Source organism: Oncorhynchus masou, chromosome 12, assembly GCF_036934945.1.
Source record: "Oncorhynchus masou masou isolate Uvic2021 chromosome 12, UVic_Omas_1.1, whole genome shotgun sequence".
NCBI classification, from domain to species: Eukaryota; Metazoa; Chordata; class Actinopteri; order Salmoniformes; family Salmonidae; genus Oncorhynchus; species Oncorhynchus masou.
The window spans coordinates 41,075,591-41,103,493 of record NC_088223.1 but is presented as its reverse complement, the minus strand read 5'-3'; the positions used below and the strand labels follow the sequence as shown (position 1 = coordinate 41,103,493).

General features: G+C 43.1%; 1 protein-coding gene across 1 annotated transcript; it reads left to right on the top strand.

Annotated features, from left to right (window-relative positions):
* Nucleotides 1-27,821, top strand: LOC135550102 (TGF-beta receptor type-2-like). The gene is made up of 7 exons (XM_064980588.1): nt 1-271; nt 5,839-5,989; nt 6,667-6,857; nt 8,818-9,590; nt 10,256-10,397; nt 26,162-26,286; nt 26,647-27,821. The coding sequence occupies exons 1-7, from the start codon at nt 199-201 to the stop codon at nt 26,836-26,838; spliced, it is 1,647 nt and encodes a 548-aa protein (XP_064836660.1). The 5' UTR covers nt 1-198; the 3' UTR covers nt 26,839-27,821.
* The last annotated feature ends 82 nt before the right edge of the window (nt 27,822-27,903 follow it).

Here is a 27,903-nt window from a genome sequence, read left to right as displayed (position 1 = left end):
ACATACTGTCTGACTCATATACGGCAAGTTCTGCCTGCACTATTTACTGTTCTAACCGGACGCTGCTTGAGAGACGCATGAGAGCAACAGGCAGACCCGAAGAAACCCCCCCGAAGAACGTCTCGAATTAAAGTCTGGATATTTACTGTTATCAAGGCTTTAGTTAATGAAAAGAAGAGGAGTTTATAGTCCGTCTAAATGGAGCTACTTCGTTTTTCTGCTTTCTGGTGGGGAACGATAATGTTTGGTAGTATTCTGCTAGAACAGAAAAGTGAGTTTTACGTTTATTTATTTAAAGTAACCTATGAATGTTGGTGGTTGGTTAATGTTATCGAGGTAATCAAGTAATTATTGAAACATGTATGAGGTTGTTGTAACGAACGTTGACACACGTTCAAAATTGTCATTCAGTTTTTTTTGTAGCAGGTGGTCAAACATAATCCAGCCATAAAACTATACATTTTAGTGGAAGGCGACATTTTCAGCTCATTTGAGCTAAAACTCGCAAATATATTAGCTGGTGTTACTGCAATTTGTATGCATAGAAGTATTTAATGTATACAAACTATGCAGTCAGTGTTGTTCAATATCAGGAATTCAGGAACGGTGGTACGTTTATACCCAAATCCTCATTATTGTACTAAAGTGGGGTTGGAATGTATGAGCATAATGTATATGTTCAATGATTCAAGTGAGCATTAGTATTTTCCAAGAGGAACTCACATCAGAAAAGCATTTGAGTGTGTAGAATGATGTTTTTCTAAAGAGGAAGTAGGTACAGTATATGTTGTGTGTTGAAGGGGTTGCTTAACACAGTGGGAGGAGGTTTAGCTACACCACCTGTTGCAGGAGAAAACATGCATGGTCGGACGATGGGACTTTTCATTCTGATGTGCGTTGTCATTTGTAAGGTAGACATATCAGAAATTGTCATCTATTGCCTCTGTCTCCAACTCCAAACATGTCCCAATGGTACCAAACAGCTTTGACTTCTTATAATCCTTTCTCCCCCACATCTGCAATTATATTTTGCCCTGGGTGACAATTACCAGCATTCATCCACACCATAGCCCGCCTCCTTGGGTTTAAATAACATACACTTTGAGAGGAGTTTTTCTAATGATATAATTACTCCTAACTCTACCACCTCTCACTCTACTACCAGCTCTCAGCCCAAGTTCATTCTTAGCTGTTCTGTTATAACTCTATAACACACTACAAACCACTTCAGGCCAAATTCAAAATTGTACTCCTCTGCAGAACTTAACTGTAATGCCTTTATTTGTTTGCTTAAGATTTAGCAAGTCAGACATGTACACTGCACCCTAGAAATAGCAATAACAGAATATAGCCTAGTATCCCTCTGCAATATCCTGACACCATATTTACTTCACTGGCTGTACTGCCTTATGAATGCTACCAGCTGCAGTGGATGTGGCTTCTCCAGATCTACTCCAGTTACCCTGGCTTTCAGACTTGCAGGTTGTATGATCTGCTCCAGTTACCCTGGGTTTCAGACATGCAGGTTGAATGATCTGCTCCAGTTACTCTGGTTTTCAGACTTGCAGGTTGTATGATCTGCTCCAGTTACCCTGGTTTTCAGACTTGCAGGTTGTATGATCTGCTCCAGTTACCCTGGTTTTCAGACTTGCAGGTTGTATGATCTGCTCCAGTTACCCTGGTTTCAGACTTGCAGGTTGTATTTCTGTTGCTTTAAGCCGCAGCTCTACTCCACCCTGCAGATTGGGAACAGCTACAGTAGGTGTTTTGTCCTGGTACAGGAGTACAACATTCTCTCCTAAGTCAGTAGCGTTGATATTCTCTGGCATAGAGTAATACAGTATACTACTGCACTGTGAGGATGTTGGAGGGAAGAGAACTGTATTTGCTCTCTCTCCCTCTCTCTCCTCGGTAGAGGAGAGAGAGCAAATACGGTTCTCTTCCCTCCAACTTCCTCACAGTGCAGAGAAGGTTGATTATTTTAACATGGTTGGTCACGTGACCTGACAAAGTGGCTCTATCAGGTTCACCCCCTGCCAGCTGGTCAAACACAGCGGAGTCCCAAGCGCGTCCCAAATGGTGCTCTATTCTCTATATAGCAAACTACTTTTGACCACTGCCTGCTCAAAATTAGTGCTTTAAATGGGTAATAAGCTGTCGTTTTGAACACAGACCCAATCCTCACCCATTTCGCTTGGCTGAACTTAGCTCTCGGCGACTGGAATTCTTCAAGAGGAAATCCCCGAGCTGCACATGCAGACAGGCCTAGATGACGGTCAATAATGCATTTTCACTATCGGTTGTGTCACGAGGACGCTGCTGATGCAAGTAAAAGGTTGAGCTTTCTCTTCCTATTTGTGCAGTCTATCATACTTAGGCTTGTGGTTATGTGGTAGTGACGTCATTCCGTGTGTAAGATCTCTCCCCCCCCCGTCTCTTTTCATTTCATTCCACCTCATCTCTTTTTGAACAATTAGGAGCATCTGATTTTGGTCCGTTTCTGGTTTTATACATGCTAAAGACACTCCATAAAGGTCTGGAAGGAGAGCAAATGGAGTGAAAAAAAGGAGTGATCTGGCAGTTGGGTGCAACATCTTTCTCTTTCTCTTGCTCTTGCATTTTCTTTCTCTCTTGCTCTCACTTTCCAACCCCTCGGTGAGAAAGTCCTGAAGATTGTTGGAGCCTTCCTACCTTACCAAAGTGGACTGTTTTGGGGCTATAGTTGATTTTATGTTCAAAATGTGCTGTGCACATGTTATTGCGACAATTAAGTAACTACAGAGAAACATTGATGTAAGGTAATCAACTGTTCACTGGCGCCCTACAAAGCAAAACTCTCTGAAATATGATTAGCTTTTGTAACAGGTGGACAAACATAACCCAGCAATAGTAAATTACACATTTTTGCTGGAAGGGACTATGTTCCTCTCACCAACGATACAGTATAGCTATTCAATAAAGAGACCATATGCGTGTCCAAAATGGCACCCTGTACACCCTTTATAGTGCACTACTTTTGACCAGAATCCTATGGGCACTGGTCAAAAGTAGTGTACTATATAGTGAATAGGATGCCATTTCACACGCAGATGGTGTGTAAAGTTGGACCAAGTCTTCATTTGATAACACGACCCCTGTGGGGTTGGGACTGAATAATGCTTGCACACATAGATAAAGTTGAAGAGAGATTTTTTAATTTGTTTAATTTAACTAGACAAGTCAGTTCAGAACACATTCTTATTTACAATCACATCCTACCCCAGCCAAACTGGACCAATTTTGCGCCGTCCCACGGGACTCCCGATCACAGCCGAATGTGATACAGCCTGGAATCGAACCAGGGACTGTAATGACACCTCTTGCACTGAGATGCAGTGCCTTAGACCGCTGCACCACTCGGGAGCCCTAAAGATAGAGATAGAGATGTCCTCTCCCCATCTCGCAGCCAAAAGATCCCTGTTCCCACATTCTTCACTATGGTGATTGCAGTGAAAACAGAATTCCCTCATATTCATTGCGATTGGAAGAGTTAGATTCCAGTTGTTGCCATGTGTCTGAGATTTGTATTCTCTTACATCAGCCAAACAGTAGCATACAGTCTAATGGTTATCAGGAGCAGCACACGCAGTGCAAGGACAGGTAGATAACCAATATAATTTATTTGGGAGTAAAATATGAGCACGCACTCACACACGCAAATGGAATCAAACTTTATTTGTCACATGCGCCGAATACAACAAGTGTAGACTTTACCGTGAAAGGCTTCTCTTACAAGCCCTTAACCAACAGTGCAGTTCAAGAAGAGTTGAGAAAATATTTACCAAGTAGACTAAAATAAAAAGTAATAATAAAAACAAACACAGCTGTAGAAGCTTTTGAGGATCTGAGGACCCATGCCAAATTTTGTCTTGCCCTCTTCACGACTGTCTTGGTATGTTTGGACCATGATAGTTCGTTGGTGATGTGGACACCAAGAAACTTGAAACTGTCAACCCGCTCCACTACAGCCCCGTTGATGTTAATAGGGACCTGTTCGGCTCGCCTTTTCCTGTAGTCCACGATCAGCTCCTTTGACTTGCTCACATTGAGGGAGAGGTTGTTGTCATGGCACCACTTTGCTTGTTTGATGGTTCGTCTGAGGGTATAGCGGGATTTCTTATAAACATCCGGATTAGTGTCCCGCTCCTTGAAAGCGGCAGCTCTAGCCTAACTCAATGCGGATGTTGCATATAGTCCATGTCTTCTGGTTGGGATATGTACGTACATTCACTGCGGGGACGACGTCATCAATACACTTATTGATGAAGCCGATGACTGAAGAGGTGTACTCCTAAACATATTCCAGTCTGTGCTTGCAAAACAATTCTGTAGTGTAGCATCCGCGTTATCTGACCACTTCCGTATTGAGCGAGTCACTGGTACTTCCTGCTTTCGTTTTTGCTTGTAAACAGGAATCAGGAGGACAGAATTATGGTCAGATTTGCCAAATGAGGGCAGTGGAGAGCTTTGTATGCATCTCTGTGTGTGGAGTAAAGGTGGTCTAGGATTAGTTTTCGTCTGGTTGCACATGCTGGTAAAAATGTGGTAAAACTGATTTAAGTTTGCCTGCATTAAAGTTATCTGCCAAGAGGAGCGCTCCTAGACTTTAAACACACACATACACACACACACACATTTATGCACTCTATTAGTTATCTCTTTCGCTGTTTCTCTCACTCACAAACACACACTGACATTATCTCCTGCTTTTTGATGTTCACAAAGTGAATTGGCAAGACGGCAACTAATCAAATGTGCAAATTAGAGACTACTCGACTGAAAGACATACTGATGTTCAATGTTCCCTTTGCTTGTTTTTTTTTGTCTGTCTGGCGGTTGTCTCAGTAGAGTTGACTATCAAGCACACACAGGCACTCATCACACCACTTGAGTCTGAGTCAAGTCTGAACACGACCATAGATGGCACTGCAGAATGTGCTGATTGTTCACCTGGTAGAATTTGCGCTCGAGGGAAATAGTTTTACATATGGTTGAAAAATGGATGTACCATGTTACACTGTAATGAATTAATTGGAGAAGAACGCATGAACACAAATGTATCACTTGCTTTGAAAACTGTCTTTTGGAATAGTTATACTTAGAGACGTAGTACCGAAGGGAACATTCCTTTTGTCTGTTTCACACATTCTTTTCAAAGGGAAATTGTCAAGTCTCTCACTAATGATAAATTCCTTCACGTAGTCTGGACTGAGACGTGAGGTTAATGTTTCACTGTACTCACTGATGTTCAACAGGCCATACTCTTCCAGTGTAGGAAAGGTTCATATTAATATGTAATACATTTAGATGAGAGAGTTCGCCTTTCTGATGTTTGCAGCCTTTTGTTTGTCTGTGTAATTGGAGGGAAATGTCAGTTTCCTAAGTTGAGCAAAGTTATCATCTTCGTTGGGTCAATACAGTTTAGGCCCGTATATGAAAGCGAACAATGGCCCGAGGTTCAATCCAAAACATTTAAAGGTCATTTCCATTTGAGCCAACATCTGTGGCAATTACCTCGAATGCGATCGCCGCGAACACGGTAACATTGCCTTTAAAAGCTGTATTCGAGAGCAATCAAATGAAATCCCGGTCAAATGTCTTATCTTGTGTTTTAGACCGTCAAAGTGACCTGTATTAATTTGGAATAGGGAAGTAAAGAGCTGCAGTGAGGATTGAACATATTTGACGACACATGAGTAACCTAAATGGACAAACTATTGACTGCTGTACGTAACCATATCCCTTTATAAACGATCAATCTAATGTCTTTCCCCCTATCTCTTTGTGTCTCCACCTCAGTGGCCTCATCAATGACTATGCTGAAGCTGAAGCGTCTGTGTAAATTCTGTGACGTTGAGTCTACCAGCTGTACGGGCACAGGGAACTGTATGGCCGACTGTAGCATCACATCCATCTGCCCCCATCCAGAGGACGTGTGTGTCAGCATTTGGTGAGTGACTACAGCGGAATTTAAACTTGACCTTAGGAGAGCATGCTGGGTAGTGGGTACAGTGACACACTAGGAGCATGTTAATGTGTGACAGAGCATAAATGAATCATCTTGCTTTGTCATTTAAAAACTACATTCGCTGTGAACAAGGTTTATTTAAGTAGCTAAACCCAAAAGTGCCCCACCAACAAACCCCACCAAATATTGTGTGAAATTTGCCTTGTGAATGTAAAAAAAGTGGAGAACTAGATTTGGCCTCCTGTTCGAAGCTGAAGGCAATGCCACATTATCTCATTACATTTATAGCATTCAGAGCTGAAGTCAGCTGAACTCCTAATGCCATGTTCACAGCAACACCTCTTAAAAAGGGTTTCACGACATACGCTCCACACCACCCAGCAGGAGACCTGAGTGTCCCATTTGTAGGTCCATTTGTGCACCTTCAGGATTATTCACTGCACGTGTACAGTGGTATTTTGTAACTGGGGGATACATTCTGTACAACCTAACCTGACCCCTGTATTAAATCACTACCATAATGCTTAGACTGTGGTTTGTTAGTTTCTAAAAAGTTATTTTCCCTTTTATTACTGTATTTATCACTAGCTTAAATTTGGTCTCTGTTTAATAAAAAGGAATTGGAGTGGAACTAATTGCTCCTGTTGTCTTGTTTCCAGGAGGAAGAAAGACGACAACGTCACCATAGACACGATATGCCACAACCCAGCCCATAAGCTGCATGGTCTGGTGCTGGAGGACTATAACAACAGCAAGTGTGAGATGAGGGAGAGGAATAACATGGGCTCCCAGTTCTTCATCTGCTCCTGCTCCGAGGACGAGTGCAACGACCACCTCTTCTTCACCCCCTGTGAGTCCCTATGTAGGATTATGTCACCTGTTGTGCAGTGCTATGTCACCTGTTATGTCATGCCTTTTGTTGGCATTATGACTGGTCAAACGAGTGCAACAAACGTGTCTTCTTCACCTTCTGTGAGTCCCTATGTGATGCTATGCCACCTGTTATGTCATGGCTGATTGTGTTACGTAGGCTAGCTATTACAATTGATCATATAGTTTACCAACACTTTTGACGTAACTCACACATGTTCTTCTACCATATGTTGTAAAAACACTTATGCAATTCCTTATTAGGTTGTCATGTAAGGTGTCACACATGAATGCTGACATGTGTGTACTGTTGTACATCCACCAAATACAAGATTGCAAACAGGTTTCGCATCGCCGAGGCCTTTTGGCTGTAGTCTTTCGTTACAATTTTGGAATCAAATGTATTTTGACTACAGCATCCAAGCAGTAATAACACAGAGATACATTTTCCAGACTTTACTTTCCGGAGCCCAAAGTTAAAAGCATCCCGCACACCGGGAACATCGATGTCATGGAAATACATTTCCCCTTACTGTGGAAGATGGATAGCTCTGCTGCACACGGTCTAACTTCATATTCACCACATAACAATGAATGGTGAAAAACAGCTCATGCATGTATTAATACAATTGATATTCTCAAACCTGGCCCTAAGTGGGGTTAGTAACTAGGAAGCTGTCCTTTGTGGGCCGTATCTACTGAGAGATGGCAGAGGCACAGGGACAGGTTTGTTGTGACGGATCTCCTCTCTCTCGCTCTTCGAAAAAGAAAACAAACTCCGCTGAGGCCACGTTGGAAGATTTCAGACATGTGGTTTCCTGTCTGAAAAAAAGGAGCGAGTGAGTGAGGGCTTGACGGGTACTTGCTGTTCTGTATGCACAGAAACATTCGTAGACTTACAAACACACACAAATTCACGCGCACACACACACGCGCGCACACACACACACACAATCCTCCACTGCCAAACATGTTCCTAATATCTCTGTCTGTATTTATAGAACCCCAGCAGCACTTGTCACAGTCTGCCTGTTCAGACAACGTGTTAAGGACTCATTTACGACCCTTTAAATCCTAACTGATCTGGGATCTGGAATTGCGCGTGACATGTTGTGTTTTATTATGTTTTTACGAGACTTCTGCCATCCCCAGAAATAGGATCATAAACATAGCATAAACATAAACGTTCACCAGATTACTCTGTCTAGCAGACATCGACATCACTCCTTAAAAGTATAAGAATCAGACATAGACTAGGTCTATAAAGGGAACACAATATGTGGTCGACTGGGGCATGGTTCAGCCTATTTGTGTGTTTAACAGACCAGCAAGCTAACTTCAGCTTCGTAGCCTCGAGATGCTTACTGACATTCCTCATGGAAATGTTAGGTTCCTCTGCTTTGCTGGAAAGGAGCAGGCTACGTTGCGCGTAGCAAGATGCTCTGAGACGATATAGCTACTTGGCTACTTCCTATTGATTTCCTAGTGCTGAAGGAGTTGGAGTGTAATGTACAGTATGACGTTCAAGTGCAACTGAAATGTCAAACGTCAAAGTATAGGCTACTGCACACATCATGTATCCCATATAGTCCTTTGTGGTCATTGTTATTTATGCAGTGGGCTCTTAAGTTCAATAAACAAACAGACAATTATTTGATCTTCACCTTCATGGCCAGTCCAGTTACTCATAGTGAGTGAAAAGGTCATTGTGAAAATATGCTCAAGTTTTAGAGTAGATTATGATGGCTGAAGACTTCTAATAATTGTAGCGGTGGATAATTTTTATTGTAGAATATACCTAACTAGGGGGTGGGCCTACTGTATGTTACAGAATAGGTATATTCTACAATATTTATACTGAATAGGCAATGTATTGTATAACTAATCTATAACATCTACCTTGTTGTCTCTTTTTCTCTCGTCTTTCCTCTCCACCCTAGACTCCCTAGACTCCCAGGTGGTGTCGGTGATCCTGGTCAGCCTGGTTCCTCTGCTGGTTCTGGCCGTGCTGGTCATAACATCCTTCTATTGGTACCGCATCTACCACCAGCGCCGCGCCGGTGCCAAGCGCAAGAAGACGCCGCTCGACTTCAGTGATGCCCACGCCATCATGATGGACGACGACGGCTCGGACAGCAGCTCCACGCACGCCAACAACCTCAACCACAACACGGAGCTCCTCCCCATCGAGCTGGACGCCCAGGTGGGAAAGGGCCGCTTCGCCGAGGTCTACAAGGCCAAGCTGAAGCAGGGCGCCACGGGGGCTGGCGAACACTTCGAGACCGTCGCCGTCAAAATTTTCGCAGACGAGGAATATGCCTCGTGGAAGAACGAGAAGGACATCTTCTCGGACGCCGACCTGCGCCACGAGAACGTCCTGCACTTCCTGACCGCAGAGGACCACAAGGTGGAGAAACAGTATTGGCTGATCACGGCCTACCACCCCCGGGGCAACCTCCAGGAGTACCTGACGCGCCACGTCATCAGCTGGGACGACCTGTGGGTGCTGGGCGGGTCGCTGGCAAGGGGCGTGGCCCACCTACATAGTGACCACACGTTGTGTGGACGCTACAAGGTGCCCATCGTCCACCGGGACATCAAGAGCTCCAACATCCTGGTGAAGGGGGACCTCACCTGTGTCCTGTGTGACTTCGGACTGGGTCTGCGTCTGGACAACTCGCTGTCCGTGGACGAGCTGGCCAACAGTGGACAGGTACAGGTTCTTCCCTCCTGTCTCTCCTCTCAACTCACGGTGCATCCAAAATGGTACCATGTTGCCTATGATTAGTGCACTATATAGGGAATAGGGTGCCATTTCAGACTGGCTTACTTACTAATGGGGGCTCCTCTTCTGGACAACAGATTAGTAATATCCATAGAGCAAGTGCTGCTCGGCCTTTTTGTTTTATTACAGTAACTAGGCAAACGGGCCTGATGGAGTTGTAATAGAACCATTAGACTGTTGTACAGCAGTAGGACAGGGTCATTGTGACTTTGTTATGAAACGTAGTCATCGTGAGCTTCTTCAGAGGGTGCCCCTTTGGTGTCTAATGCACCTATTGTCTCTTCGTAGTGTCTTATAATACAGTGGGGGAAAGAAACAGGGAAGACATGTATCCGACCAGGCTGTCAGTTAAAATTACAGTTGAATTGTAGTGGTACATGGTACTGTACAGTACTACCTCTGGAAGCAATCATGCATATTCTACTGTAAATAGCATTAGAATCGAGTAGAATATAACAGAACAGAATACAATAGAACAGAACAAAACAGAGTAGAATAGAAAATAATAGAATAGAACAGAATAGAACAGAACAGTTTTGATAATGATCCACTGAATAGGCTAACATCTTGTCCTTGTTGGTCTTACCCTACAGGTGGGCACTGCCAGGTACATGGCCCCTGAGGTGCTGGAGTCCAGAATCAACCTGGAAAACATTGAGTCGTTCAAGCAGACAGATGTTTACTCCATGGCCCTGGTACTGTGGGAGATCACCTCCAGGTGCAATGCCATTGGAGGTAAAGTAACACCACATGACGTCTGACCAATCATGTGACTTTAGACTGTAGCCAATTGATTTTCATTTGTGACCTTGTGTAAGCGATATAGAGTCGGTGTACTTCTCCGTAAAAGGTGCCCGCAATTGTAGTCACACATTCCTGAAAGTCCTTCAGGACCGTGACAAAATGTTTGTATAAAATACAGGTGTTCACCGTTAAATAATCACAGGTTTGTTTATCTGAAGTTATTCATGACGAAGGCTGTTACGGTGACCGTATTATCACCACACCGGCAATCACAAGTCAGGGCGGCAGTCAAATTCCACATGACCGTTTTGTCACGGTAATTAGGCTTCTCCAAGCTCTGATGCTGCCGATGTTAGGCTACTAATGACCAAACTTGCTAACTGCCTGGTACTCAGCACTCGATTGTCCCTCTAATCACTCTGACACCAATGAAAATGTAGTCGAAAATCGAATCAAACAATTAATGACGGCCCATGAGCTCATGTTGCGCAACATTTCTATAGGCTATGCAATTGCGTGAGGAAACAGAGGGATGGCCTTCATTAAAAAGAGGAGGATCCCATCAACTTTAAATAGGCTAGGCGTACTATATTTCTTTCTCACCTTTCCTAATATGAAGCACATTGCTTCTCTTTACAACAGGAGTGCAGCCTACCTGGCTGGCATGAAAATAAACCGTGGGAATAGTGTCCTCCATTCACATTTAAATATACTGTAGGTGCATGATAGAGAAGTACATGATAATGGTCCATTCTAAATCAATTTCACTCATATATCGTTTAGTATATGTAAAGACAAGATTAAATCAAGAATAGTCTGATGGGTCACAATATTAGCCTGTCACTTGTGGATGATATATTATCCCTTGTGAATGATGTCCAGCTTAAGGCAAGGAACAGCGCATGCCTTTTTTTGCAACTTTTTCAAATCAAAATCAGCAGAAGTCATATACAGAAACCCAGCCTAAAACCCCAAACAGCAAGCAATGCCGATGTATAAGTTTTTCCACTGGCTAGGAAAAACTCTCTAGAAAGGCAGGAACCTAGGAAGAAAGCCCTAGGTTCTGAGGGGTGGCCAGTCCTCTACATGGCCATTAATTCCAGATTGTTCTTCAAGATGTTCAAACGTTGATAGATTACCAGCAGGGTTAAATAATAATCATAGTGGTTGTAGAGGGTGCAACAGGTCAGCACCTCAGGAGTAAATGTCAGTTGGCTTTTCATAGCCGAGCATTCAGAGGTCAAGACAGCAGGTGTGGTAGAGAGAGAGCCGAAAACAACAGGTCCGGGACAAGGTAGCACATCCTGTGAACAGGTCAGGGTTCCGTAGCCGCATTATGAACAGTTGAAACTTGAGCAGCAGCACAGCCAGGTGGACCGGGGACATCCAGGATCCATGATCCTAGGGCTCATGTCCTCTGGGAGGGAGGGAGAGAGGGAGAGAGAGAGAGAATTATAGGGAGCATATTTAAGGTCACACAGGAAACCAGATAAGACAGGGGAATTACACTAGATATAACAGACTGACCCTAGCCCCCTGGCACATAGACTATTGCAGCATAGATACTGGAGGCTGAGGGGGGGGGGTCGGGAGAATAGGGCCCCGTCCAACGATACCCCCGGACCGGGCCAATCCTGCAGGATATAAGCCCACCCACTTTGCCAAATCACAGTTCTCACACCACTCTAGGAATATCAACAGACCACCAGCTTACTACCCTGAGACAAGGATGAGTATAGCCCACTAATATCTCCCCCACGGCACGAGCCCGAGGGGGTGCAAAACCGGACATGATGATAACGTCAGTGACTCAACCCACTCAAGTGTCACACCCCTCCTAGGGACGGCATGGAAGAGCACTAGTATGCCAGTGACTCAGCCCCTGTAATATGGTCAGAGGCAGATAATCCCAGTGGAGAGAGGGGAGCTGGCCAGGCAGAGAACGCAAGGGTGGTTTGTCACTCCAGGGCCTTTCCGTTCACCAGACTACACTAGAACCTACTGAAGAGATGAGTCTTCAGTAAAGACTTCTGCGTCTCTCACATGGACAGGCAGACCATTCCATAAAAATTGAGCTCTATAGGAGAAAGGCCTGCCTCTAGCTGTTTGCTTAGAAATTATAGGGAAAATAAAGAGGCCTGTGTCTTGTGATCGTAGCATACGTGTAGGTATGTACGGCAGGAACAAATCGGAGAGATACAGTTGAAGTTGGAAGTTTACATACACTTAGGTTTGCAGTCATTAAAACTCATTTTTCAAACCACTCCACAAATTTCTTGTGAACAAACTCTAGTTTTGGCAAGTCGGTTAGGACATCTACTTTGTGCATGACACAAGTAAGTTTTCCAACAATTGTTTACAGACAGATTATTTCACAATTCACTGTATTATAATTCCAGTCTGTCAGAAGTTTACATACACTAAATTGACTGTGCCTTTAAAACTTCTTATGGCTTAGATCCCGCTAACGGGATCAATATGACAACAGCCAGTGAAAGTGCAGGGCGCCAAATTCAAAACAACAGAAATCTCATAATTAAAATTCCTCAAACATACAAGTATTTTACACCATTTTAAAGATAAACGTTTTGTTAATCCCACCACAGTGTTCGATTTCAAAATGGATTATGTTAGGTCTGCACCGAGTCACAGAAAAACACAGCCATTTTTCCAGCCAAAGAGAGGAGTCAGAAAAAGCAGAAATAGAGATAAAAATTAATCGCTAACCTTTGATGATCTTCATCAGATGACACTCATAGGACTTCATGTTACACAATACATGTATGTTTTGTTCGATAAAGTTCATATTTATATCCAAAAATCTCAGTTTACATTGGCGCGTTACGTTCAGTAATGTTTTGCTTCCAAAACATCCAGTGATTTTGCAGAGAGCCACATCAATTTACAGAAATACTCATCATAAATGTTGATGAAAATACAAGTGTTATACATAAAACTTTAGTTAAACGTCTCCTTAATGCAACCGCTGTCTCAGATTTCAAAAAGCTTTACGGAAAAAGCACACCATGCAATAATCTGAGTACAGCGCTCAGAGACCAAAACAAGCCATACAGATATACGCCATGTTATGGAGTCAACAAAGGTCAGAAATAGCATTATAAATATTCACTTACCTTTGATGATCTTCATCAGAATGCACTCCCAGGAATCCCAGTTCCATAATAAATGTTTGATTTGTTCAATAAAGTCCATAATTTATGTCCAAATACCTCCTTGTTGTTTGCGCGTTTAGTGCACAATCCAAACTCACGAGGTGCGAGCAAGTCCAGATCAAAGTTCAGACGAAAAGTCATATTACAGTTCGTAGAAACATGTCAAACGAAGTACAGAATCAATCTTTAGGATGTTGTTATCATAAATCTTCAATAATGTTTCAAACCGGATAATTCCTTTGTCTGTAGAAATGCAATGGAATGCAGGTCGCTCTCACGTGAGCGCACGTGATCAGCTCATGGCACTCTGCCAGATCCCTGACTCAATCAGCTCCCATTCCCCCCTCCTTCACACTAGAAGCCTCAAACAATGTTCTAAAGACTGTTGACATCTAGTGGAAGCCTTTGAAAGTGCAATATGACCCCATATACACTGTATATTCGACAGGCAATGACTTGAAAAACTACAAACCTGAGGTTTCCCACTTCCTGGTTGGATTTTTTGTCAGGTTTTTGCCTGCCATATGAGTTCTGTTATACTCACAGACATCATTCAAACATGTTTAGAAACTTCAGAGTGTTTCCTATCCAAATCTAATACTAATAAGTTGCATATATCAGCAACTGGGCCTGAGTAGCAGGCAGTTTACTCTGGGCACCTTATCCATCCAAGCTACTCAATACTGGCCCCAGCCATAAGAAGTTAAACTGCTTGGAAAATTCCAGAAAATGATGTCAAGGCTTTAGAAGCTTCTGATAGTCTAATTGATATCATTTGAGTCAATTGGAGGTGTGCCTGTGGATGTATTTCAAGGCCTACCTTCAAACTCAGTGCCTCTTTGCTTGACATCATGGGACAATCAAAAGAAATCAGCCAAGACCTCAGAAATAAACTGTAGACCTGTAGACCTGGTTCATCCTTGGGAGCAATTTCCAAATGCCTGAAGGTACCACGTTCATCTGTACAAACAATAGTATACAAGTATAAACACCATGGGATCACACAGCTGTCATACCGCCCAGGAAGGAGACGCGTTCTGTCTCCTAGAGAAAGTACTTTGGGGCGAAAAGTGCAAATCAATCCCAGAACAACTGCACAGGACCTTGTGAAGATGCTGAAGGAAACAGGTACAAAAGTATCTATATCCACAGTAAAACAAGTCCTATATTGTCATAACCTGAAAGGCCGCTCAGCAAGGAAGAAGCCACTGCCCAAAAACCGCCATGAAAAAAGCCAGACTATGGTTTGCAACTGCACATGGGGACAAAGATCTTACTTTTTGGAGAAAAGTCCTATGGTCTGATGAAACACAAATAGAACTGTTTGGCCATGATGACCATCGTTATGTTTGGAGGAAAAAGGGGGATGCTTGCAAGCCAAAGGACACCATCCCAACCGTGAAGCACAGGGGTGGCAGCATCATGTTTTTGGGGTGCTTTGCTGCAGGAGGGACTGGTGCACTTCACAAAATAGATGGCATCATGAGGTAGGAAAATTATGTGGATATATTGAAGCAACATCTCAAGACATCAGTCAGAAAGTTAAAGCTTGGTCTCAAATGGGTCTTCTAAATGGACAATGACCCCAAGCATACTTCCAAAGTTGTGGCAAAATGGCTTCAGGACAACAAAGTCAAGGTATTGGAGTGGCCGTCACAAAACCCTGACCTCAATGCCCACAAAAATTTATAACTGAAAAAGCGTGAGCATACTATTGTTTGTACAAATGAACGTGGTACCTTCAGGCGTTTGGAAATTGCTCCCAAGGATAAACCAGCTCTGTCAGGAGGAATGGGCCAAAATTCCCCCAACTTATTGTGGGAAGCTTGTGGAAGGCTTCCTGAAACGTTTGACCCAAGTTAAACAATTTAAAGGCAATGCTACCTTGAAATCAGCCCAAGCCTCAACAGGAAGCCAGGGTTGAGAGGCTCGCACTGGATTAATATAATCAAATTTTGTGGGTTCTAGTCAAGATTCTAGCAGCAGTATTTAGCACTAACTGAAGTTTATTTAGTGTTTTATCCTGAGAAGTAGAGCATTGCAGTAGTCTAATCTAGAAGTGACAAAAGCATGGATTAGCTTTCTGCATCATTTTTGTAAAAAAAGTTTGCGATTTTGCAGTGTTACGAAGATGGAAAAGCTGCCCTTAAAATGTTCTTGGTATGTTCGTCAAAAGAGAGATCAGGGTCCAGAGTAATGCCGAGGTCCTTCAAAGTTTTATTTGAGACAACTGTACAACCATCAAGATGAATTGTCAGATCCAACAGCAGAGTCACACACCTCATGTAGCCTAGTCCATCGTTCTATATGTTTTGATAACTTCTTAAAATTAAACACATTCATCTGCTTTACAACGGGTTTAGAGCCTAACTGGTATAATACACATGCAGCGCACATGCAGAGTTTTAAGTTTGGGGGGGGGGGAATTCACCATAAATATGCACCTTTATAATAAAAGCATTACATGCCATGATTGCATTTTCACTCACTTTTTAGAATGATGTTTTCCTGCTAATGGAACAGTTGCACTTATAGCCTACGGCCGTGTACAACTAAAATGGCATAAATAACTCTAAATGAAGCATGTAGAAATACCTGTTTCTTTGTTATCTGCTCAACACAGAATAGCCGCCCTCAAATAGTTTGGAGAAATTGTATTCTTCAATACTATAAAATAATGCCACAGAAATGTATTTATATTCATGTACCCCTTTTTCAATGTTGACTCATTGCTGTAACTCCACCAACGGGCTCGGGAGAGGTGAAGGTTGAGTCATGTCTCCTCCGAAACATGACCCGCCAAACCGCACTCCTTAACCCGGAAGCCAGCCGCACCAATGTGTCGGAGGAAGCACTGTTCAACTGACGACGTAATCATCCTGCAGGCACCCGGCCCGCCACAGGGAGCCGCTAGAACGCACTGAGCCAAGTAAAGCCCCCTCGGCCAAACCCTCCACTAACACAGACGACTGTGGGCCAATTGTGAGCCGCCCTATGGGACTCACGGTCACGGCCGGTTGTGACACAGCCCGGGATCAAACCCGGGTCTGTAGTGACACCTCAAGCAGTGCCTTAGACCGCTGCCTCACTCGGGAGGACAATGCCATGGAATTCTAAGCAAATCTTGCCTGCTAAATGATGAACTAGTATAGCCCACAGCCATATGGCATAGCCAGATCAGGGCCTAACATAAGGACAACTCAGAGTATGCTAATCTGTTCTTCTGTAATAGACTACATTTTCTTCATATCATATTTCTTCAGACCTGTCTAAAATAAATAAGGGATGTATTGTGATGTGTAGGCCATATTTCATGGATTTATTAAGAATTTTAAAATGTAGATGTTCCAAAGGTCTGCATCAGTGGCTTGTAGGCTGTGCGTGGAAGCCAGGAGATGCTACATTTGTTTATGTTAATTAATGGTAAATGACCTTGAGACCAGCAGTTATTTGCTTGACAATCACCGGCTGACAAAATGTCATGATGTCCACAGCACTACTCATGACTGCTTAAAGGGGAAATCAGCAATCGCTACATCCATTTTACCCATTGATTCTTGAAGAATATAACTTATGTCTCATGAGCGTAGTTCAACAAGCCAAAATATAAGCTTGTTTTACTCCAATGTTTGTAAACAAGTTAATGTAAACAAACACTATATAGCCTAAAAAATGGTCGGTCCTTGCATCCATAGGTCTTTCTACGAATTTAGGAGTCGTTACATTTCTCCAGTCCCATCCCATAGCTTTTTACCAAAACGGGTGGGGAGTACGTAGAACAAAAAAATATCTCAATTCCACAAGGGCAGTTATTGGGAACATTGCCCTGTGTAAGGTGCTGTCTTTCGAATGGGACGTTAAACGGGTGTCCTGATTCTCTGTGGTCACTAAAAATACCATTGCACCTATTGTAACCTGGCCCTCATACCATCATGGCCACCTAATCATCCCCAGCTTCCAATTGGCTCATTCATCCCCCCTCCTTTCCCCTGTAACTATTCCCCAGGTCATTGCTGTAAATGAGAATGTGTTCTCAGTCAACTTACCTGGTAAAATAAGGATAATAAAATAAATGTGGTGTGGGAACCATTTCAGAGAAAACAAATTGTGTCAAAAACACAATTCATCCTCAGGTAGTTCATAAATGAACAACAGCCTTCCCTTATCTAATGACCCTTCTTCCTGTTTGCCATCTCTCTGAACAACACGGACAGGACATGAGAAATTCATATAATTGGGTGACTATCCAATGGGCATCCTACGGCAAGCCACATGGCCATATTTCATATTTTTTAAATCCACTCTGTGTCACTGTGGTCTATTTGGTCTTTCCGGTGATCCTGTTTGACCATTGTGTCAGAACGTTGATTGATCAAATGTTAGTGTTGGTGCTCGCCTGCTTCCAGCGTTGCCATTTCCTGTTTTCCCTTTGGTCCCTAATGGTCCCTTTAACACCGTCAGAGCAGTAGCGCTGCCCCAAAGCCCTCTGGAGGACATTGCGGAATGGTCGGGCCTGTTAGACCCTTTCACCTTTTCCTCCATTGGCAGGGGGTGAAGAACATGTGTGCCCTGTGGGTACACCTCTGAAATGAAAATAGTTAATTTCCTGTTTTGCATGGAATGAGCAATGCACACACACACACACATATTGAAAGTACTATATTCAGTTCCATGGAGGAGCAATATTGGTCTTGTTTTCATGAGGATGTGCTATAGCCTAGCTGGTGTCTTGCTGGAGTAGAAAGCATATTTGTGGTGATGATGATGAGTTTTAAGGGAATCTAGGCCCATGATTGGCAAAAATGCGTAGTGGCTTATGGTTACATTGGTCCTACAGAGCAAGGCATTCCACTGAGTAGGACAACTCAGAAACCGCATGAGTGGTTATATTTTTATGTTCGTTCATTCATTTGTTCACTCGCTCGTCCATTCATGAACTCAATCATTCATTCACTTATCTCTCTCCAAACATTCAGATATTCAGACATTATTGTGTCCAAAAACCTCTCTCTCGTTTCAGCTTCAAGGCAGAAGACATTCTTTACAGACCCAGGTCGGTCACTATGTCCTCAGGCCTCCTTTATCTAGGGCACAGAGTCTCTCTCTCCCTTCCTCTCTCTCTCTCTCGCTCTCTCTCAGCAGTCTCTTGTGCTGAAGCATATACTCTACAGTAATAAATACCCCCCCCCCCCCACCGCATGATTACATAACATACATTCACCATGCATTTAACTAGTCTCCCACCTTGATAGGAGCAAGCTGCCTTATCTTGTGTAAAAGCGTTACTGTGCCGCACTGACTGTTTGTTTGGATATTCCCTTGGGGGCAAAATGTTTGCAGAGTTAGAATGACTATCTTATCAAATCTTCTATCTATGTCAGCGAAAGTGGCACTCACATAACCACAGCACATTCATTTTTGGACCACTTGTCACCTGTTCAATAAAAGCTTCCCATGCTATCATCCCAGCTCGGTGAGTCAATCTTGATGGCATAAAACTCTGCACACCTGAGAACACACACACACACCCGATGGCATGAAACTCCTCTCAACTGAGAAGACACACACACTTCCCTCTTCCCCACACACAGTCAGACTGACACATCTCAGTGCATCATTATAATGAGTTGGGAGGTGAAGCCGCGTTGGCTTCCCTGTCTGTCGCGTTGGCTTCCCTGCCTCAGCCGCCATCGCCAGACAGATGTCAGAACAGTTCCTGTCGTCTCACTGCCTTGCCTGGCAGACTGCCACATAACACAGGCAGTCAGTCAGCCACTTTGTCACAGTTTCGGGGCCTTTTGTATAATCTGGGATCTGTCACGCTGTCTGTCACGCGGTACGAACGTGCCTGCCTGTCAACAGGGCCAGTCGCAGCCTCCAAGGAGGCAGCAGCAGCCAACACAATGCACTCTTTATCCTCTAAAGTAAAAGTAAGGACAAGTAAAAAGAGAAACTCCGAAAGAAAGTAATAAAGACAGCGTCCTGGGGCCGTCTCTTTTCCCGAAATGTCTCTCCCATATAATTTGCAGGGCTGGAATTAGGAGCAGGAAAGACAGGAGGGTGTTCCCAGGCGGGGTCAGGGAGGAACGGTGGTGTTGACCATCCCACTATAGGAGAAATGCCTTCACTCCCCTGAGTAGAGTAGAGTAGAGTAGAGGAGGGCGGCTGCTATCCAGATATCATGGCCTCACCTCAAGCCTGAATGGGCCCCACGCTGTCTGTCTGCCTGGCTAGCTGTCTGGCAAACTGTCTGTCTGTCTTTTCGGTCTGTCCTTACCCTTACAGAAAAACCACATGGTTTCACATGAAATTTCAACTGTGAACTCATGTAAAAACGTGTTTTTGGAACACTTTTCGCGTGTCGTTTTGTGTTATCACATCTTACTTTAAATGTTGTCACATGTTATCACCTTAACTTCACGTACATGTAAGAGCATGTGATCACATGAAAACGTGTTTTTGGAACACTTCACGTGTTCATGTGAAATTCATGTTTTTTTTTTCCCCGTAAGGGTATGTCTTTCTGTCTGTCTGGCTTGCAGGCTGGTTTTCTGTCTGTCTGTCACCCAGGGCTTTAACAACCTGTGAGGAACAGAAAACAAGTGTCAGAGCCATCGCCACACGCTTTCATCTTAATCAAAACCATCAGAAGAGAGGAGTATAATAGAATAGATTATTGTTCTCCAAGAGGGAGGGAGAGAGTGTCAAGCTGGATTGTCAAACTGTGACTCTTATTGAGACTACAGCATCTCAAACAGATTCCTGCTGCTGTGTTGGCTTCAGATTGGGAAGCAGACTTTTGTTAGCCCTATGAGGATCGGTTTTCTTGAATTATTTAAGATGACGGAAATCCTAATATCTACCAGATAGTGCACAAGAAATTAACCACAACAAAGTACTGTATGATGAATACCACATTCCTATGTGCCTGAGGTGTACTGTATGTCTGTGGGTTTACATTGGTCATTCTCTCTTCCCCTTTTCTTTATCTTATTTCAACTTTGATGTGAACTGGCATGTTCTGGTTCAGATACACTCAGGTGGTTCAGATATACAGTGGCTTGTGAAAGTATTCACCACCCTTGGCATTTCTCCAATTTTGTTGCCTTACAACCTGGAATTAAAATTGATTTTTTGGGGGGGGGGGAGTTGTATCATTTGATTTAAACAACATGCCTACCACTTTGAAAAAGCAAAATATTTTTTATTGCGAAACTAACAAGAAACAAGACAAAAATAAGAGAACTTGAGTGTACATAACTTTTCACCCCCCCCCCCCCCAAATCAATACTTTGTAGAGCCACCTTTTGCAGCAATTACAGCTGTCTCTTATGGTATGTCTCTATAAGCTTGGGACATCTAGCCACTGGGATTTTTGCCCATTCATCAAGGCAAAACTGCTCCAGCTCCTTAAATTCAGATGGGTTCCGCTGGTGTACAGCAATCTTTAAGTCATACTACAGATTCTCAATTGGATTGAGGTCGGGCCTTTTACTAGGTCATTCCAAAACATTTAAATGTTTCCCCTTAAACCACTCGAGTGTTACTTTAGCAGTATGCTTAGGGTAATTGGCCTGCTGAAAGGTGAACTTCCGTCCCAGTCTCAAATCTCTGGAAGACTGAAACAGGTTTCCCTCAAGAATTACACTGTATTTAGCGTTATCCATCATTCCCACCAGTTTCCCTGACGATGAAAAACATCCCCACAGTATGATGCTGCCACCACCATGCTTCACTGTATGGTGTTCTCGGGGTGATGAGAGGTGTTGGGTTTGTGCCAGACATATCGTTTTCCTTGATGGACAAAAAGCTTAATTTTAGTCTCATCTGACCAGAGTACCTTCTTCCATATGTTTGGGGAGTCTCCAACATGCCTTTTGGCGAACACCAAAGGTGTTTGGTTATTTCTTTCTTAAGCAATGTATTTTTTTCTGGCCACTCTTCCATAAAGCCCAGCTCTGTGGAGTGTACGGCTTAAAGTGGTCCTATGGACAGATACTCCAATCTCCGCGGTGGAGCTTTGCAGCTCCTTCAAGGTTATCTTTGGTGTTTTTCTTGCCTCTCTGATTTAACGCGCTCCTTGGCTAGTCTGTGAGTTTTGGTGGGCGGCCCTCTCTTGCCATGTTTGTTGTGGTGCCATATTCTTTCAATTTTTAAATTCTGGATTTAATGGTGCTCCGTGGGATGTTCAAAGTTTTGTATATTTTTTTATAACCCAACCCTGATCTGTACTTCTCCACAACTTTGTCCCTGACCTGTTTGTAGAGCTCCTTGGTCTTCATGGTGCCGCTTGCTTGGTGGTGTTGCAGACTCTGGGGCCTTTCAGAACAGGTGTATATATAATGAGATCATGTGACCGATCATGTGACACTTAGATTGCATACAGGTGGACTTTATTTAACTAATTATGTGACTTCTGAAGGTAATTGGTTGCACCAGATCTTATTTAGGGGCGTCATAGCAAAAGGGGTGAATAAATATGCACGCACCACTTTTCCGTTTATTTTTTTTTATTTTTTGAAACAAGTTATTTTTTAAATTTCACTTCACCAATTTGGACTATTTTTGTATGTCCATTACATGAAATCCAAATAAAAATATACTTAAGTTACAGGTTCTAATGAAACAAAATAGGAAAAACGCCAAGGGGGATGAATAATTTTGCAAGGCATTGTAATAAGGTTGTTCAGATATACTCAGGTTATTCAGATATACTCAGGTGGTTCAGATATACTCAGGTGGTTCAGATATACTCAGGTGGTTCAGATATACTCAGGTTGTTCAGATATACTCAGGTTGTTCAGATATACTCAGGTTGTTCAGATATACTCAGGTTATTCAGATATACTCAGGTGGTTCAGATATACTCAGGTTATTCAGATATACTCAGGTTGTTCAGATATACTCAGGTGGTTCAGATACACTCAGGTTATTCAGATATACTCAGGTGGTTCAGATATACTCAGGTTATTCAGATATACTCAGGTTATTCAGATATACTCAGGTGGTTCAGATATACTCAGGTGGTTCAGATATACTCAGGTTATTCAGATATACTCAGGTTATTCAGATATACTCAGGTGGTTCAGATATACTCAGATGGTTCAGATATACTCAGGCGGTTCAGATATACTCAGGTGGTTCAGATATACTCAGGTGGTTCAGATATACTCAGATGGTTCATGCTTGCTCAACCACAGGGTACAGTTTGAACAGAAGTCTCTAAAATGAGCCATAATAACAAACATATGACTTGGGCTGCACAGTAACTTAAACAGGTCAGGCTCTGAACCAGGAAACCAGACTGAGACCTGATGGTTAATAGCATGAGGGAGAGAGAGGCAGTGTGGTGATGAGATCCAATAAAGACACAACAGTCCTGCCATGAGTCTAAACCTATGGAAACATGTCTGCGCTGCCAAAAATGTACTGTATTAACATTACAAACCAGCAAGAGGAAGTCAGTGGGAAACACCAGAGCGGGAATGTTGAGACATTTTCTTGATTCACTTGTTGAGACTATTTCAGACTTTTCTCACGTCCTATGACAACTCACAGTGAGTGATACAGACAACATGTCAGTTATCATCAAAGGTGTTATTAACAGTTCTAATACAGGTATGTGAGTCAATAGGAAAGTGATATGCTTTAACCCTTTAGACCCCAATAGAATTCTAGAATGCTGCTGTAGTTTCTGAGAATTTTCGAGGTAAAACTAATTTTCTCACACATTTCAAACAAACAGACATAGCTCAAAAACAAAGAACACGTGACAATGACAAGTTAACGTACTTTTAAAGAGCACAACCTCTTCTTTTATATGGCACCACATTCATGTCAATAGGGAGAATTAGAGAATTAGAGGGAGCATACTTAAGGTCACACAGGGCACCAGATAAGACAGGAGAATTTCACCAGATAGGACAGACTGACCCTAGCCCCGCAGCACATAGACTATTGCAGCATCGATACTGGAGGCTGAGACAAGGGGGGGCCCTGTCCGACGGGACCAACCAGGCGGGATATAACCTTGCCAACTTTGCCAAAGCAGCCCCCCCACCACTCGAGGGAGATCACCAGACCACAAACTTACTACCCTTAGTCAAAGCTGAATATAGCCACCAAAGATCTCCTCCACCGCACAAGCCTGAGGGTGCGCAAAACCGAACAAGAAGATCACGTCAGTGACTCAACCCACTCAAGCCGAGTATAGAGGGAAAAAAACCTGGCACGACGTGTCGCACCCCTTCTAGGGAAGGCATGGAAGAGCACTAGTAAGCCAGTGACTCAGACCCCATAATAGGGTCAGAGGCAGAGAATCCCAGTGGAGAGAGGGGAGCTGGCCAGGCTGAGACAGCAAAGGCGTTTCGTCACTCCAATGCATTGCCGTTCACCTTCGCACCCCTGGGCCAGATTACACTCAATCATAGGACCTACTGAAGAGATGCGTCTTCAGTAAAGATTTAAAGGTCGAGACCGAGTCTTTGTCTCTCACATGGATAGGCAGACCATTCCATAAAAATTGAGCTCTATAGGAGAAAGCCCTGCCTCCTACTGTTTGTTTAGAAATTCTAGGGCCTGCGTCTTGTGACCGTAGCATACGTGTAGGTATGTAGGGGCAGGACCAAATCGGAGAGATAGGTAGGGGCAAGTCCATGCAATGCTTTGTAGGTTAGCAGTAAAACCTTGAAATCAGCCCTAGCCTTAACAGGAAGCCAGTGTAGAGAGTAATATAATCAACTTTTTGGGTTCTAGTCAAGATTCCAGCAGCCGTATTTAGCACTAACTGAAGTGTATTTAGTTTCTTTATCCGGATAGCCGGAAAATAGAGCATTGAGGTAGTCTAATCTAGATGTGACAAAAGCATTAGACTTCTGAAATGCTCTACTCTCCGGCTACCCAGATAAATAAAAGGTGTGGACTTAGTGATTCATATGGCATATTTTGGGAGCTACTGTTTTAGCATTAAGACGATAAACAAAATTGCACAATTGTTATAGAAATTGGCTCCCACTTGTGCACTCGTTACAGTACCCAGATCCTCTAACGTTATTCCTTTACTCGCTTAAATAATGACAGATGGGCGGGCGAGTGGATGGATGGGTGTATTTTTCTTAAACACTGAAACGAGGGAAGTCTTCTTGTCAAAACAGGATGCTCATGCCTGTGGAGTCAGCTGTTGGCCCAAGCCGTGACCTAGCGTCCAATTCCTGTCTGTGTGCATCTGGACTTCCTGCGAGGCCTCTCTTCTGGGCAGGGACCGCCCGTTTCTCAGCTGTCAAACAGAATTCACTCAGAATTGAACAGTATTACAGAACTGTACAGGGAAACAGCACATCAGCTTTAAAGGGCCAATGCAGCAATTTTTATCTCAATATCAAATCATTTCTGTTTAATAATTAAGTACCTTACTGTGATTGTTTTCAATTAAAATGGTCAAAAAGAAACAAAAGTAGCTGGCCTGAGCTCTATCCGACCAGAACAGGCAGACATTTCAGGAGGTCTTTCCAAACAGCTCTTACACTAAAAGGGCATTATCATAATTTTCACAATTTCACAGTATTATTCCAACCTCATAGTGTGTAAATATATATAAAACACAGGAAAATCACGTTTTTGTCTGCACTGGGCCTTTCAGTTTCTTAACAGGTCAACTCATCATTGGTTTGATTGATTGTGGGATTGTGTTAAGCGATGGGAAATGTTTTCATTAGGATCCATATACTACTGTATTTCCATGTCTTCATTCTATTCACGATGGCATTACTAAACTAATGCAAAAGTGAAACAATAGTTACAGTACAGGTATTCATTGTGGCTCTGTCTTACGCCTGTTCTGTGTCATTGTACAGGAATGTTTTTGCGATATGGCGCTATTGAGGATAATTGACTTACTCGGGTACCATTTTTTTAATCGTCGGAAATCTCCCTGGAAAATGACTTTTAGTTCCGTTTCAGCGCTCGAGGTTCTCACACAGTTTCCGTCAAGCTACTTTCTGAAACAATTTTTTTTTTTATACAAGAGCTCCACTCTTCACAGTACTCTTGAGTTTGATTTGTTGCTCTACCAATGGACAGATCAGATCTATCTAAAGATAAATAGTTCTCTGCATCATCCCAAGCCAACTCTTTAATATTCTGCCCGAGTAAACTTTATTCCGGCATAGGGCTTGACGAGTATCTTGGATGCTGCGTTATAAGATAGCTGACACTGAGCCAACACTGAGTTGGTGAGTTGTTTCAAGCACATTCTCAACGAGCCCAAATGCAATAATATTGACTGTTTTTCCTCCGGCAGGTTTTCCCTGGCCCCTCATCCTATAAACCTACGACATATGTACCTTTTGGATGTCTGTGTCTGTCTGTTTCTGTTTGCGTATACAAACCTTATTGTCGACTTTCATGGAAAATCATATCGTGAGGGTAGAGCTACATTTGAATATAAACAAAACAATACATGGCTCTGTGTGTGCGTATGTTTCTGAACCTACCGCCATTAAACTGTATCATATGTATATTTTGACATCTGTATCTCTCTGGCTCCTGTCTTAATTGTACAGCTCTGTGTGTGTTTGTGCACAGAGGTGAAGGACTACGAGCCACCCTTCGGTAAGGTGAGGGAGCACCCGTGTGTGGAGAGTATGAAGGACAGCGTTCTCAGAGACAGAGGGAGGCCAGAGATCCCCAACAGCTGGATCAACCACCCAGTAAGTAACAAGGCCTGCTTTCATTATGCACTCACTGATGCATCCTTACACACACATAGGACTAAATACGCACATAGACAAACACACACACACACATACTGCAGGTGCATGATGCACACAAGCGCAGAATAATTATTGCATAATTTACTTGCGCATTCTTCTTCTTCTTCTTTTTTTTTAAACAATAACGAGGATTAAGTCGAAGTTTCCCCAATCACGGATACAGGTTCAGCAATTTTTCATCGTATAATTTGCTCTTAGATCTCTGATTAGGGCCAACTTCTCTCTCTCTCTACCTACTCCAGTTTCTGTCTACTACTGCTGACTGTGTGTCTCTGTGCTCCACTGCGCCTCCCTCAGGGCATCCAGGTGGTGTGCGGCACCATAGACGAGTGCTGGGACCACGACCCCGAGGCCAGGCTAACTGCTCAGTGTGTGGCCGAACGCTTCAATGACATGGAGCACCCAGACAAGCTGTCTGGACGCAGCAATTCCGAGGAGAAGATCCCCCAGGATGTCTCTGTGACGGAGATTGAAGAGATTGAGAAGTAGGAAGTATGCCTCAGAAACTACAATGCCCCCTGCTGGGGAGGCTGATAACTGCAAGTAACCAAGCAGCTGAGAGAGATTCAAGTGGAGAGTCTGTGTATGTGCTCTGTGTATTTGTCCTGCTTGTGACTCCGAGGAGCAAACAGATTGGATGTGGTGGGTCATGCATGTAAAAGGTAACAAAACTGAACCGACCAATCAGAAAGGAAGTGATCGTGTTTTTAAAGATTTACAGCAGCTGCTCCAAAGACGGATCAAAGCCATGACTGGACTGGGGAAAATATACAGCTTTCGTAACTAAATGCTGTTTGCACTTTATTAATAGCTATGCATACCAAACTGTGTATATTCCGTTACTGTATATTCATGATGACAATACAGTGCAGTTATAGGAAAGAGGGTTGCCAATGTGGAAAAGTGAGAGAGCAGTCAATACTGGTAACACTAATAACATCTTAGCCAGTTTTCGGACTGGGTGTTTTTGACATTTTTAAAGGTGGCATTGGATGACAAAAGGGACTGGAGGATGGCGCAAATATAAAAAAAAAACAAGGTGAAAGTTTCATTTCATGGAAATGATAAAAAGGACCGAGCTATGAAATAGAAAATGATTCCAGGCCAATAAGCCCAGGGGGAAATGCTGATATCATATCCCAAGGACTATGAACTGTAAACGAAAGACTGAATTCAAGCCCTAGATGAGAAAAAGGGGAATAGAGATATTTTACTCAGAGGAACCCGGAGCTATAAAAGAAAGTGTATTTAATCAACGGAGAATGATAAAGGGAATCAAGCTATCATAACAAAAGGACTGAACTGGAAGTACTGTACATGGAGTTTCTGCCCAGCAGTAACTGATACAAGATATTTAAATATAATGACAAGGAAGGGAACTTGATCCTTTCTCAATTAAAGATCTCTAAACCCTGTCTATGTATAATATTAAAAGCCTTCATTAAAGATTTTCAGTATTCTACACTTTTAAAGATGGCGTCTTTTCATTTTCTTGGCGTAGGATTAAATGTTTCTCTTTTTCTTGCTGTCTTGTTATTCACCTCGACCTAACTT